The sequence below is a fragment of the Lagopus muta genome, chromosome Z, assembly GCF_023343835.1.
Source record: "Lagopus muta isolate bLagMut1 chromosome Z, bLagMut1 primary, whole genome shotgun sequence".
Taxonomy (NCBI): domain Eukaryota; kingdom Metazoa; phylum Chordata; class Aves; order Galliformes; family Phasianidae; genus Lagopus; species Lagopus muta.
In genome coordinates, this window is record NC_064472.1 from 54,423,468 (window position 1) to 54,436,985 (window position 13,518).

Here is a 13,518-nt window from a genome sequence, read left to right on the forward strand (position 1 = left end):
GAGGATGCCAGCAGGCTGCAGTTGATGAGTTCCGGGATTAAAAGGCAACAGAGTTTCAGGAATAACAGTGAGGGAGATCCTGAACAAAGCTCAACAAGAGAAGAAGGGGTGACTATGAGCAGCCTCAACTTTCTTCACAGAAATTGACATCCTGAATATGGGGGTATGATCGCAACTTAGTCTCTCCACAGCTTCTTGTAACAGCTTAGAGAAATTTTGAAAGGAAAAAGGGCACTTTCCACAGTTTGTAAAAAAAGAACAAATTCATTGTAAGTCCTGCAGAGCTCGTCAGCTCCCACATTTTGGATCATAGTCCTCAGTTCACAATCTCAAGGTGGTAGGCAGGTAGCCTCAGCTTGTTTTGTAAATTTTTCTAGTAAAGCCTCTTCCTTGAAAACACTACTGTTTTGTTATTATGGTTAATTTCAGTCTCCTTACGTGTGGTGATGGAATGAAAAGGTAGTGCAGATTGGAGAACTGATCATTTGAAAAAACTATCCCCCCATTTACCAATTTAATTCTAGACATGCTTCAGGCTTATTTCCTTCTGCTTTACTTCGATCATCATGTTTTTATGGAGGATCAACATGCAAGTCAAGCGTAGGCTGTTCCAGCCTACTCTCACTACAGATTGTCATTGGATCTTTAGTACCACACTGTAGCACTTGAGACAGAAAATCCCTGTTTACGAGAGCTCTAAAGTCTCTATATTCAAAAATTTGACGGCAGTAAAAAAAAAAAAAAAAAAATTAGAAATAAATTTGTGTCTCCTTTCAGGGCCAGTTTATACAAATATAAGTTTTTAAAAAAAAATGAGGATGAAGTTTGTGGGAAGACAAAATATACAGCTTTTCTAGGCAAATGGGGAAATAAATGTCCCAGATACTAAGACACTTGAACAGCTGAAGTTGCAGAATTTCCAGGTCACAGACTGAACCAATGGTTGAGCAACAGGTGGGAAGGTGTGGCTAATCCAGGGAGCTCAGGTGCAAGTAGTGCACATGAGTGACCAGAAGGGGTGGAGCCTCGCAGTATCTCTTTGGATGAAAACTACGCTCCTCTTGAGCTGGTACTGGTTGTTGGAAGGGGTAAGCCAGTTTTTCTTTATTACCTGCTATTGTTTAAATCAAAAGCATGTTTTAAGTAGCCAATGATCTTACTGAACAGTTAAACAATCTGACAAAGATGTGTACAATACATATTCAAACTATTCTGTAATACATACCTTCAAGTGTTTTACATAGTAATACTTAAAACTGTATTCATGATCACACACATTGCCAGCACCATTCTTCCAAAGGCAGGTTAAGATTTGGTAAGATTTAGAAGAACAGTAGATGAATCAAATACTGATTTGGTTTCTTTCATAAACTTTATTTCCCAAGAGAGTAATTGCATCAGAAATAAAAGATGAAGACCACCTTGACAACAGCAGCAACACTTATTATCAAATGAAGATGACAACTGTGAGTCATTCACCATTTCCTGGCTTACCAACACTTCTACTCATAGGACAATAGTTTATTCATTCCTAAGGTAGGTATTCATTCCTTAAAAACTTTAAAAACAAGTCTGATTTTTGAAAGCAAACCAGCTGAGTAGGCAAATAGTAGGCCTACTGAGGTCGTTCTCAGTGTCAGCCTGGGCTAAGCAAGGTGAAATATGCTCAGTAGTATCCACTCTTTCTCCCTTCCCCCCCCATCCCCTTTGTCACTCTTGACTGCTCAATCCCATGGATCTTTTCAACCTGTGTCATCAGCTTGCCATGGCATACCAAAAGAAATCTCGGTTTTTAATGTAAGGTGTATAAAAATGCATTTTACTGTGCTTTCCCTCCCACATGCATTTAATTGCAGTATTCACCAAGTTTTAGAATGTATCTGATGGTGTTATGAATGCCTATAGTGAATGACCACGTGGAGTACTTCTGTTAAGAAAGTAAGGAAGCAGCTCTCTTCCCAGAATCTAGAGAATGTTTGTCACATGTATGATGTGTCACAGAGGAAACACTGTCAGTTCTAAATGTCTTCAGAAAAGACCCTTTTACCTCCTTTTTGGCATATACGTATATTTTTTTGAATTCTCATATATATATATATATATATATATGTATGAGTTTTTATATATATATATGAGCTTTATAATTATACATAATATATATATTATATATATTTACATACAATTATAAAGCTGATGGCAAAGTCAATTGCTAGGAAGAAAATCAGAAGGAACCTGCCTATTTATTATGACTTCATACTTTCATTATGCAAAATGAGACAAGGAAACAGGCTGATGAAGTCACATATGCCATGCTGGTATGAAACTGAAATGTTTGTAGAGTGAAAACTGCACATCATGCTTAAGGAAGAAAAATGTCAATTTTTAAAGGAAAGTTTATGATAGCTATTTAACATGAGAAATGAAAACTCAATTGTCAGAAAGTTGTAGTCATTGTGAGCAATATAGTTGTGCACATCAGAAGTTCACTATATATTAAGGATTAAAAAGAAATATACTTCACTCTTATTCACTTGCCAAGTCGCATGCATTTGGCAGGGTTTCATAAGTGGTGGGATTCACAGTTTACCTGCTGAAAGCAGCTGTATTATTTGCTTGCATGCTTTTCTTCTACATGCAGCAGAAAGGGGCTTAAAAAAAAAATCAGGCTATATAGATGTGTCCTTTTATAAGCAAACGCACACAAAGAGTGCAGAAGACACCCAAATGCTGAGACAAGTGTTGCTCAAAATCAGCTTGAGGGTGCTTTTCAGTGTCAACCTATGAAACAGTAGTTCTAGTCAGTGCTTCTTTTGAAAACAAAACAAAAAGCCACAACTTACTTGTGCCTGAAAGCAGAGACAAAGGAGCAATACTGGCAGCTGTACTTGTCTTCCCGGGTAAACATGGCCAAAGCCAAGTGACTCCTCTCGTGAGATCGCAGACCCTGCATAGACATCAAAACCCGGTCACACTGGCTGCAGTGGTAGCCCCCAGGTCTGGTTTCATCTTCCAAGAATGCTCCAGATTCAGCTTCTGCAAATTCCAGAATGCCAGGGTCTTTGGCTCCCTCAAAACCCTCCAAAGTTGTGTTTGAAGAATCTTCAGCTTCCTGCTAAAAAACACATACCACCCCAAAGCCATCAATTCTCTCTCCCTTCTGCCCCTCAGGCTTTCCCATGTGCTCATTTTAATACCTAGCTTTCCCACTACGCTATTTTTCTAAATATATCCCTATTAATGGCTTCCTGAAATATGGTCCTACTCTTGGAGGGAAAATAAAAGTCTCCTGATAGTCAAATAAAGCAAAGAGACAAGAAACTGAATCAACTTTCAATAATCTCTACATGAATCTTCTAGACCTGATCAGTGAAAACTTGCTAAGATATAGAGTAAGTTCACTTCAGCTCATTTTCACATAGCTTTACAGTATAGCTACTCTACAAACTACGTCTACTCTGCTTTACTATGTAGTTGCCCATTAGAGTCAAATTCACAAGAAAGTGCTCTAAGATTCTAGAAATCTTCTTAAAAAAATAAGCCTAAGTATTTTCTTATTCACTTTCTTAACTCTTCTGTCCTTTCATTCCTCTGAACAAAGCACATACTTTTACAGCAACTTTAAAAAACCTGTAAGAGTATGTATCATGTTCTTTTAGCCTTGGATTTCAGATTTTGTTCCCAGCTGCATAGTATCTTTTCATTCAAAAGATGTCATTGATCCCACATCAAATTCATATGAGAAGCAGGGAAGACAGAAAATTGTCTGAAAGGAGGGAAGCCTCCCAGTCTGCCAATACTGTCAGGTAAAGTAAAGGAAGGGCAGCTGTAGGGCAAAGAAAGCTCTCTGGAGGAAGCATAAGCTAGGCCTTGAAGGATTCTGCTTCCTTACAAATCATAGCTGGTGTCATGAAAAAAGCATCCTAAGTCATTGAGACTTGCAGCAGGAATCTTTACCAAACTGCAGCACAAGGAGAAGGAATACACAGCTACTTCCTACAGCCTTATTGTACTTGCTCTGTCTCTGCTGATATATAGAAATCAGGCTGTGATGCAAAGCATATCCTTGGAGATGTTCCAGAAGACAACTTTTTTTCACAGGGAGAAAGGAATGACATTCTTACAGCTAATAGCCTGAATGGTACCACTGGGTCAGCTGGCCAGCTGAACGTTTTGTTTGGAGCTAGCAAGGAAATTTCCTGTAGAAAGGCATACCATAAGCAACTTCATCCGTCTGAATGTGCACACTTACTCTTCTTTAAAAAAACAAAAAAACAAAAAAACAAAAAAACAAAAACAGCTCTTTTACGGTTTAACTAAGTAGCAAAGTAGCCCACAATAGCTGAGAGAAAGCCTCCTGCTCATAAACCAAGTCTTTCGGTCATCAGCGACATCAACTCCTTTGCGGCTGAGAAGAAATGAGAATTAAATAGTCTTCGTGCCCCTAGATCAAGAGTGGAAAAAAGTTAAAACATCTTAAAATAAACAGCATGCACTGCAAGAATTAGATTAAAAAATCATTCTGAACTGGAATAACTGGAATGAATTGGAATAACAGTCAACTACACGAGAGGCCTCCACAACTTTTCAATGAGTCCTTAATTTTAAACAACGCAAAAAGTCGCTGTCACAGTTTCAAAATTCTCACCTTTACCGTAGCTGACACAGAAGAGACATTCCCATACTGGACATGTTTGCGGAGGTGATTACAAATGGCTCGAAGTGTTGGATGGACTTCCACACAAAATTTACACTTGTAACCAACCACTTTCCGCTCTTTAAGTTTTGAAACATCTTCCAGGTGTCCAAAAGCCTATGAGTACACAAGCACAGATCAATTCATACACTGAAGTGCTTTGCTATCTCATTTTTAGGAATACAGACTAGATTTTACAGCTGGAGGGAAATTATGCTTAATGTACAAATCAAGTCTTGAGAAACAGCAAGGTCAATTTTTGCTGATGTCCATTAATGCCTCCATAATAACAGGGCTGAACATCTGCGCAACTGAAACTTTCAGTTTCAGCATAACAGTAGTACTCCAGAAGACAATGCAATTTGACCTGAAATTGTGCTCTTTCATGACACCTCTACTTTCCCAGCAGCTGTGAAGATATTTTCTGCAGCAACTGTATTCCTCAATAAAGCAGAAAGAATGGAGTGTGTGAGCAGGATAAAAGAGCACAATTTGTTTTTCTGATTATGGGACACTTGTCCAAAGCTTCAGTCATCAGACAGATTTCTGTCATACTAGCATTTAGTGGTTTATAAAAGAAAGTTACTATAATAAACATGATTGCGAAGTAAACTAAAGTGTTATCCAGTGATACACTTAAAATGGGAATGGGACATTTTATAAAAAATCTAATACATGGCTGCCTTGCAACAAAAGAACAAGGAACTGTGAGATCCAGATGGCCTTCCAGAAGGGTAGGAGGAAAGTAAGATAAGGAGAATATTGAAGGAAGCAGTTAGAAAGCTCAGGGCCTCCCACGGAACCTAGGGAGGGGTGGAAAACGAAGGAAAGGATGAGGAAATTAAAGCAGAATGTGTAATTGACTTATGGAGCTCAACTGGCAAGCTGAGTCATTCATTAGCCTGTGGTCATTTGGCTGTCAAACAGAACATGCAAGTGGGCATTAGTAACAGGCAGCCTCTTGGGGTGCAGAAGGGTAGTGTTTTTGTTTTTCTCTCTCAGCAGGGAAGGGAGAACAGGGAAAGAGACCAGACACAGATCCTTACCCTCTCTTGTTTGAAATCTGCAAAAGCACCATCTGCGTATTTTTGCTTGCTTAGAAGCTGCTTCCTCCTCTCCTGACGTTTGGCACGTTTCTGGAACTCCTCATTGTGACCATTCAAGTGTGCAGTCAGCTCTGCTGTGCTATGCAATTTCATATCGCAGTGCTTGCACTGGTAGACAGCATTCTGAGAGCGGGTGCCACTTCCCAGTATGGTAAAGTCTCTCTTCAAATCCTTGCTGTGGTGGTCAGTGTAATGCATGCACAGCAGCTCCGCTGTGCTGAAGGACAGCTTGAAACATTTTATGCACCTGAAGGGAAGCCACTCAATTTCCTGAGTCTCACTCTCCACTTCAGGCTTCTCAAACTCATTCCTCTCCTCAGCTGGAGTCAGCTTTTCATGCTCATCAGCATACACGGCAGTGAAGTAACCCCCAAGCTTGCTTGCATGCTGCTTCTTCGGGAAAACACCAGGGTGACGCTTCATGTAGTGGGACACAATGCCCTTTTTGCTGAAGGACTGGAAGGAACAAAGCGAGCATTTCTTCTTCTCTACAGCTCTCCTCAGTTCCTCACTTAACTGAGGAGTGTCATCTTTGGGAGGAGATGGAATGATCACTTTATTGGGTTTGTCGCTTACTGTCCTGGAGGCTGCTAAGCAATGAGTGTAGTAAGCATCAATGTCATGTCTTTTCTGGTAGTGTGCCGCAAGCCCTTTGCGAATAGGGTTGGTGTAGGAACACAAAGCACATTTGAAGAGGTTGTTCTTGCCCTCTGGCTGTGCCCGGACATTGTTATGTTTGATGCGGTAGTGCCTGGCTATCCCCTTCCGGGTAGAGCAAAAATATTTGCAGAGCTGACACCGGAAAACTGTGTGAGACACTAAATGAGAACTGGAGAAATGAGGCGCTGCAACAGAGATTTCTCCAACATCCTCAGCAGCAATTTCTGGAGAGGCCTTGATTTCAGTCACCATGTCTGGCTCCAGGGAAGCAGATACTTTTGGTGGTGACTGGGCAAAAACATCAAATTCAGGCTGATTGTGATATTTCTCATAGTGAATTTTGAGCTTCTCCAGTGTTCCATGAGTGTAAGGGCACAGTTTGCATCGATAAGCACCATAGCCTTGCTTAAAAATCCTACTCGTCTCTTCCACATCATTCTGAGTAATATCAGTTGACTGCTCCACATCATGCACAAAATCTTCAGCAGTGACCTTTATTGATGGGTGCCGCTTCTGGTAGTGTGTGAGAACGCCATGAATGCGTGTGTTGATGTATGGGCAGTGTCTACACTTGTACACGGCCCCTGGGTTAATGTCTATATCCTGAGCAAAGTCTGCAGCTTTCACTTTCATGCCAGGATGTTTTTTGCCATAATGTGTCAGAAGTCCGTGCAAGTTGTTGTATTCAGACTGGCAAACTGTACACTGATAAGGAGTAGAGGAGATGGCGGGGTTTGCAGAAGCCAGCTGCACAGTTTTTTCCTGGGAAAGGCTGGGATCCTCTGCACACTCTGCTTCCTGGTCCATCTGTGAGGTTGTTATCTGGTCTTCAGAATCCATCCTGACCCCAGCTTCATCAGACTGTGTGCCAGATTTCTCAGCAGCATCTTTCTCCTTGATGATATCTAGCAGCACAGATTCATCCCCATTCATAGCCCAAGGGTGAAAAGCTTGGTAGTGATTAGTAATATCCCAAATGGAAGATGCTTCAAAAATGCAGTCTCTGCATTTATAGGTCTTTGCTTCTGCTGGCAACACTAGGGCAGGAGGGGAGGGATCGGGACCTGCCCAGAGTTTAGTGGCCATGTAAGTATAGTCAACATAATGCTCAGGATGTCTCCTTTGGTAATGCACAAGCAAACCACTTGGCTCTGTGTGTGAATAAATGCACCACTCACAGTGATAACCAGCCTCTATCAAGCCATCCAAAAATGCCCATCTCAGAATAGATGTAACCGTGGCCTTCAGATTTGGGTGATCTTTCTTAATATGCTTCCTCAATGCATAGAAGTAAGGTGATGTATAGCTGCACTGCCTGCACTTGAGGGCTCTCAGCTTGGACTTGTCCCGTTCAGTGCTAGAGGTATGAGCAGACACGCTGCCAGATGATTTCTTCTGGCTGCGATCACAAAGGCTTCTAATGGTGGCTGTATGCTGTCTAATCACATCTGCATTAGCTTTGAAGTCACGATGCTTCTTTTGATAATGAATAAGCACTCCTTTCACGGTTCGGTTTCCATAATCACAGTGTTGGCAGAAAAACATTTCATTCTCAGGAGGATTCACAGAGGTTTCAGAACCACCTCGGCTCAACTGTTGCATTGACACTGGTGGCCTCTGTATACCGGGTGGCAGCTCACCAGCCCTCATCATTGCTGCAGTGGGAGGTGCCTGTCTGATATATTTGGCAGTGACCTTTATCTCTGGGTGCCTTTTCTGGTAGTGGACAAGCACTCCCACAACTGAGCGGTTGCTGTATGAACAGTGTTTGCAATAGTAAAGTTCAGTAGCAAGGTCTGGGGGTGGTGGTGGGGGAGGTGGAGAAGCCAAGTTGGACAATTTTGGGGAGACGGGTGTTCCCATCTCAAAAGACATCTGGGCCAGAGCAGAGCCCCTATCAACAGAGACTACACGCATTGTCTTCTGAATTCTGAAATACGATGCTTTTTCTTCGGGGTGCTTCTTCTGGTAATGAACCAAAACTGAATGCATATTAGGGCTTGCAAATGAACACACATCGCAGTCATAAACAACCACACTATTGACGGAAGGTTCCTTTTGATTTTCACATTCAGGGCTAAAACTCTTGGCAGCACTTTTGTTAAAGCCAGCTGGCACACCAGCCCCGCGAGCCACGGGGGTAGAAGTTGCCATAGTTTTTGGAGCAGAATTCAAGATCTCTCTTAGTGTTTGAGACTCTGTATTTAGTCCTTCTTGCTGCTCAACAACATAACTTGAAAATATCATTGCATTGTTAATTTTCACTGTGGGATGCATTCTTTGGTAATGTGGCATCAGGCTTCTAACATTTGGGCTTGTGTAAGAGCAGAAGCGACAGCGATAGATCAAATCAGAATGATCAAAGTTCAGTACATTCATAGCTTCAGGGTGATGCTCTCCATAATGCTGCTGCAAGTCTTCAAAGTTTGTGTAGTCAATGTAGCACTCAAGACATCGGTATACTGCACTATGATCATTGGGATCCAAAATATACCTAAAGCTGAATTTAATATAAGGATGCATTCGCTGGTAGTGGGTGCTAACACTCCGGGCAGATTTGTTGCTGAAATCACAGTGTTTACAATAGTAAAGCCTGCCAGAGTCATTGAACTCTGCATTCTCGTTGTTCTGATCAGTACCATACATGTTTGACTGGCCCCCCAGAACAGAGGCATTAGGACTCTGATGTTCCTTCATGCTGACGGAAGAATAATAATCCTCCTCATCTTCTGATAGAGTGAGCTCAATCTCTGCTCCATTAGCAGAATTGTAATCATGCTGCAAGCTTCTGAAGTTTGTCTCCTTCTGGGAATCATTAGCCTCTCTTCCCCACATTTGCTGTGGAGCATAAGAACTGGAAACTTCTATCATTGGTTCTGTTTGCTCTTCTTCTCTGTCTAACTCTACTTCTATCTCCACCTCATTGTCTTCCTCCTCTTCCTCATCATCCTCTACATTAATCACAGCATCTTCTTGCTGTTTATTTTGGCTGATTTTGCTCTGCAGATTACTCGCTATTTCATCAATTCTAGTTCTCTTTTTCACTGGCGAGAGATCTAAAGGGAAATCGTTTGACACCTTCCGAGGGGCCTTTGCAACAAAATTATTTTTAGATGAGAGCCCAAGGATTGAGGTCTGGCTCTTTTTCACTGTGCTGGCAGATGCATGAGCATCTGCCTCACTCTCTTGCGGTGCGTTGGATGGTGGTCCATCGTATTTTGGCAAGTTGTCACAGAATGAGTGCTTGTGCTGCTGATGAACTCTCAGGCCTTTTAAAGTTGTGGTGGAATAGTTGCACATTGTACACTTGTATGGATGCTGTGAGTGGGGCTGGGGTGATTGCTGTTGTTGCTGTTGCTGCTGCTGCACTGGTTCCATCATCCCAGCAGACTTCCTACCATTTACATTTCCACTCTCGTATGACACTGTGCTGTCGTTCAAAGAAGAGGCAATGCTTTCAGCCTGAGAATTCACAGTGTCCCAGTCTGATGTTGCACCTGTATGGCATTGCTTGTGGGCACCAAGTTTTAATGAACTCTTACAAGTAAAAGGGCATTCATCACACTTGTATACAGCCGTCTTCCCTGACAGGTGGATGTTCTCAATGTGACGGGAAATGCTTCTGCGGTGCATCGTCAGGAAAGGGCAAAAAGGGCACTGGAACCTGTTCATATACCTTCTAAAGGGAATTCCCTTTGTCTCCAATAGTTTGTTGCCATCGGATCCCATCAGCTGCTCTGCGGACATTCCTGTGGTCTGGTGATCCATGGAGTTCAAGCCATTCTCGCTGTCCATTTCATTTAGCTCTTCATCTGAGCTGGAGTCATTTAGCATACTGTTTGTTTCCAGGTCAGCAGAAGAATTTGTCATATCAGCAATTCCATAGCGGGATCTGTCAGACAAATTAACTATGCTCGAGTTGTGAGGTGACTTAGGCTTCATTTGAGGGTAAGACACAGAAGAAAACTTGGAAGATGTAGAAGAGTTGGGCCTGATAAGGGAATTGCCCATAGAGCTCCTGAAGTTTGAGACATTAGCATTAGACATCTCACGTCCCGTTGTGTTCATGGAAATATAATTAGAGTTTGGGGAGGCATTCTGGGCACTCTTATTCTGTACATCAGGTGCACTGGTTCCTTCTTGTTGCTGCCTCAGGCTTGACAGTATTTTCACCATGCTGCGGTGCTTCTTCATCATGTGGTCACACCAGCGCTCCCTTCGAGGTGTCTGGTAGCTGCACCATTCACAGCAAAAGTTGCCCCTAGACTTTGTCAGGGGCTTGACCATGGACTCCAAAATGCTCCGCTCCACCACCTCTGCAGGCAGCTCCTTGCAGGGTTCCTGCACTGGCACAGAAGCAGATGTCGATTCAGATATAGCAGTGGAAGCTGCAGGGGGAGTTGAACTCTCTTTCAGGTTGTTTTTGTGATACATTTTCTGGTGCTTAATAATCCTTGCACGCCTGGGTGACTTGTAGGTGCAGAACTGGCAACTGAAAACTTTGCCAAACCCTTCATGCATCATGATGTTGTAATTTAAGGAACTAGAGGAGGGTGGCCCCACTGAGCTCCCCCCAGCCTGTGCTCCATGAACCTTGCGTGTATGCTCTATAAGGAGGTTTTTGGAACGGAAGTAACGCACACAGAACTTGCACTGGAAAAATTTGTTGGTTGGTTTAGGATTTGGAGCCATATGCTGACCATAGAAAGTCTGGCTCTGGCTATAGTAACTTCCAGTTCCCATCTGACTTGTTGCATTTTGCCCTAAAATGAGAATCAAGGTGAATATATAAATAAATTATAAAAAAAAAACAGAGGCTTTTTCTCCACCCACCCTGTACGGTTAAGAATACAACTGCACCCTGTACAGGTAATAATCACACCAGGATTCTCTCACTGATTTATGGTGAGATCTATGTATCTGGCAATGTTCAGAAAAATGATGACTGTGCAGAACATGTACACACATATGATACTGTGCGCAGGCTGGGATAGGCCATTTCCAAAATCATCTTCTATGGGGGAAAAAAAAAAATCTAGTATACTAATAAAATTGAAAACTCTGAGGAGCTTCATGGTGATGAAGAGCAATGAAAAACTGATGAACAGAAGCATTTTGAAGCAACAGATGAAGAACAGCTAAGAAATAAAACTATCCTCCATATTTGTACTTGCAGAAAAAGCTGTGGTCAGAACCAACATGCCTGAAGCTAAATACCTGTTTTGTTGCCACAGCAGTAAGGATAATGTAATTTTTACAGTCAAATTAAAAGTATTAGCTAAATATACATTGAAGTAAGCCACATGTGAAATAGGAGGTTAGAATTGAGATTTACCTGCTATTTCATCTGCAATTGTAAATTCATCCTTTACAGAAGAAAATTCAACTTCAGTCTGGTTGCTAGCATTCATGGAACCAGACCTTGGCTGGCTAGGACTTTCCTCAGAGACATCAGTTGGCTGCAGAAAAGCAGTGTGAACATCCTGGATGTGAGCTTTTAGGTCTTCATAAGATGGAGCTCGAAAATCACAGCCATCACACTGCAGCACCTCCATGATTCAAGAATGATCTTTTACATGAGAAAATTCTACAGGAGAGAGAAGATGTGAAGAAGAAATGTTTTACAATAGTGCCATTTAAAGGAATTCTAAGAATAGGTAAGGTCATGTTTGTAAAGACAGTAGTTTCCAGAGATTCCATAACTACTTCAGTGTAAAACTCAATCAGTACTTACTACGAGAAAAGGAATCAGGATTCACATGAAGTCCTACCTAAGTAGCTCACAAGTTGCTGACTAAACACTACAGTCAAGTTTCTGACAAATAACTGTTGATTCAATGGACTTTGTTCCCTTGGCTTTTCCATTACACTAGACAGAAGTCTGTTTTGTTCAAAGACCAGAACTTGTACACTACAGAAAAAGCAAATTACTTCTAAACAATCACACATTCAAAATTACATTCAGAAAACAATGGCTTCTGCATCTATGTCCCACTCTAACACATCTTGGAAGATGAAAAAGCACCGTCTGCTTTACTTTCAAAAGATTAAAAGCCTCCAGAGAAAGAAAACTGTGTTTCTGCTCAACACTCTGATAGTACTGATGTTGGTGGAAAATCTAGACACAAATGCAAGGTGAGATACAGCTACTCTGTGAACTCAAGGTAGAATGGTTTGTTCTGCCTCAACTCCACCAAGGCTTTGTGAGAGATGACAGGGAATTTCATAAATGTATATAGATGTCTAATGAGTGAAAGTCAAGTGGACAAAGCCAGGCTCTTTTCAGTGGCGTTCAGCGATGGGGCAAGAGGCAATGGGTAGAAACTGGATCATGGGAGATCCCAATCTGAAAGTGAACAAAAACTTCTGCTGTGTGGGTGACAGAGCACTGAAACAAACTGCCAGAGGAACTGTGGAGTCTCCTTCCTTGTAGACATTCAAGATCCATCTGGACACTTTCCTGTGTAACTTACTGTTGTAGGGAACATGCTTTAGGAAAGGGTTTGACTTGATGATCTCCAGAGGTCCTTTCCAATCCCTACCATTCTGTGATCTCTCTTCTTTGGTAAAATGTATACTGCTTCATTTGAGCATATTCTGGAGACATCACCTTTGTGAGATATTTGGGAGAAGGTGAGGACTGTAGGAAGATAAGGGAAGGCAATAGGAATAGGGATATTGCTGAAATACAATGGAAACATGTAACAAAGACTTATCCCAGAAACACTATGGCTTTCTTGATTTATCCATATGCCATGGGTACCTTGAAGTACCAAGTAACATAAGCCACGGCAACACGAAGTACAGAGGTTCAGCTTGTAAAACAGTTAATCCTGTGTCAAGAGTTGTATATTTAAGCACTGCCATAAGGGTGAGGAAACACAAAGCACAAGCAACACAAAAGCCTTAGACTCTCCTACTTCACGAAATACTTAGGCACCAAAGCAATGGGTGTCTAAATACTCTATGTTAACAAAATAATTACTTCTTCAGTTTCCACATGCTCTGCTGGGCTGGGGATAATCCGGTCATTCCAGAGGTCCAAGGTACAAGAGTAGC

At 41.8% G+C, this 13,518-nt stretch overlaps 1 protein-coding gene and 1 long non-coding RNA gene across 8 annotated transcripts in view; one reads left to right on the plus strand and one right to left on the minus strand.

The window, feature by feature from the left end:
* ZNF462 (zinc finger protein 462) overlaps window positions 1–13,518 on the minus strand; it is a 90,512-nt gene that overhangs the window by 38,549 nt on the left and 38,445 nt on the right. For 5 of the 7 annotated variants that reach the window (XM_048930770.1, XM_048930765.1, XM_048930769.1 and 2 more), the window contains exons 2-5: window positions 11,795–12,046; window positions 5,740–11,222; window positions 4,646–4,810; window positions 2,841–2,944 (exon numbers count right to left, since the gene is read on the minus strand). In XM_048930770.1, coding sequence (XP_048786727.1) covers window positions 2,841–2,944; window positions 4,646–4,810; window positions 5,740–11,222; window positions 11,795–12,014 — 5,972 coding nt within the window. In that variant the 5' untranslated portion in view covers window positions 12,015–12,046. Of the gene's footprint in view, window positions 1–2,840; window positions 2,945–4,645; window positions 4,811–5,739; window positions 11,223–11,794; window positions 12,047–12,193; window positions 13,505–13,518 lie in introns of those variants that run through there. The other 2 variants (XM_048930767.1, XM_048930771.1) reach the window with 2 other exon arrangements.
* LOC125686604 (uncharacterized) lies at window positions 918–5,802 on the plus strand. Its single transcript, XR_007373848.1, has 3 exons — window positions 918–1,088; window positions 1,386–1,536; window positions 5,696–5,802. It is a non-coding gene; the product is annotated as an uncharacterized LOC125686604 (long non-coding RNA).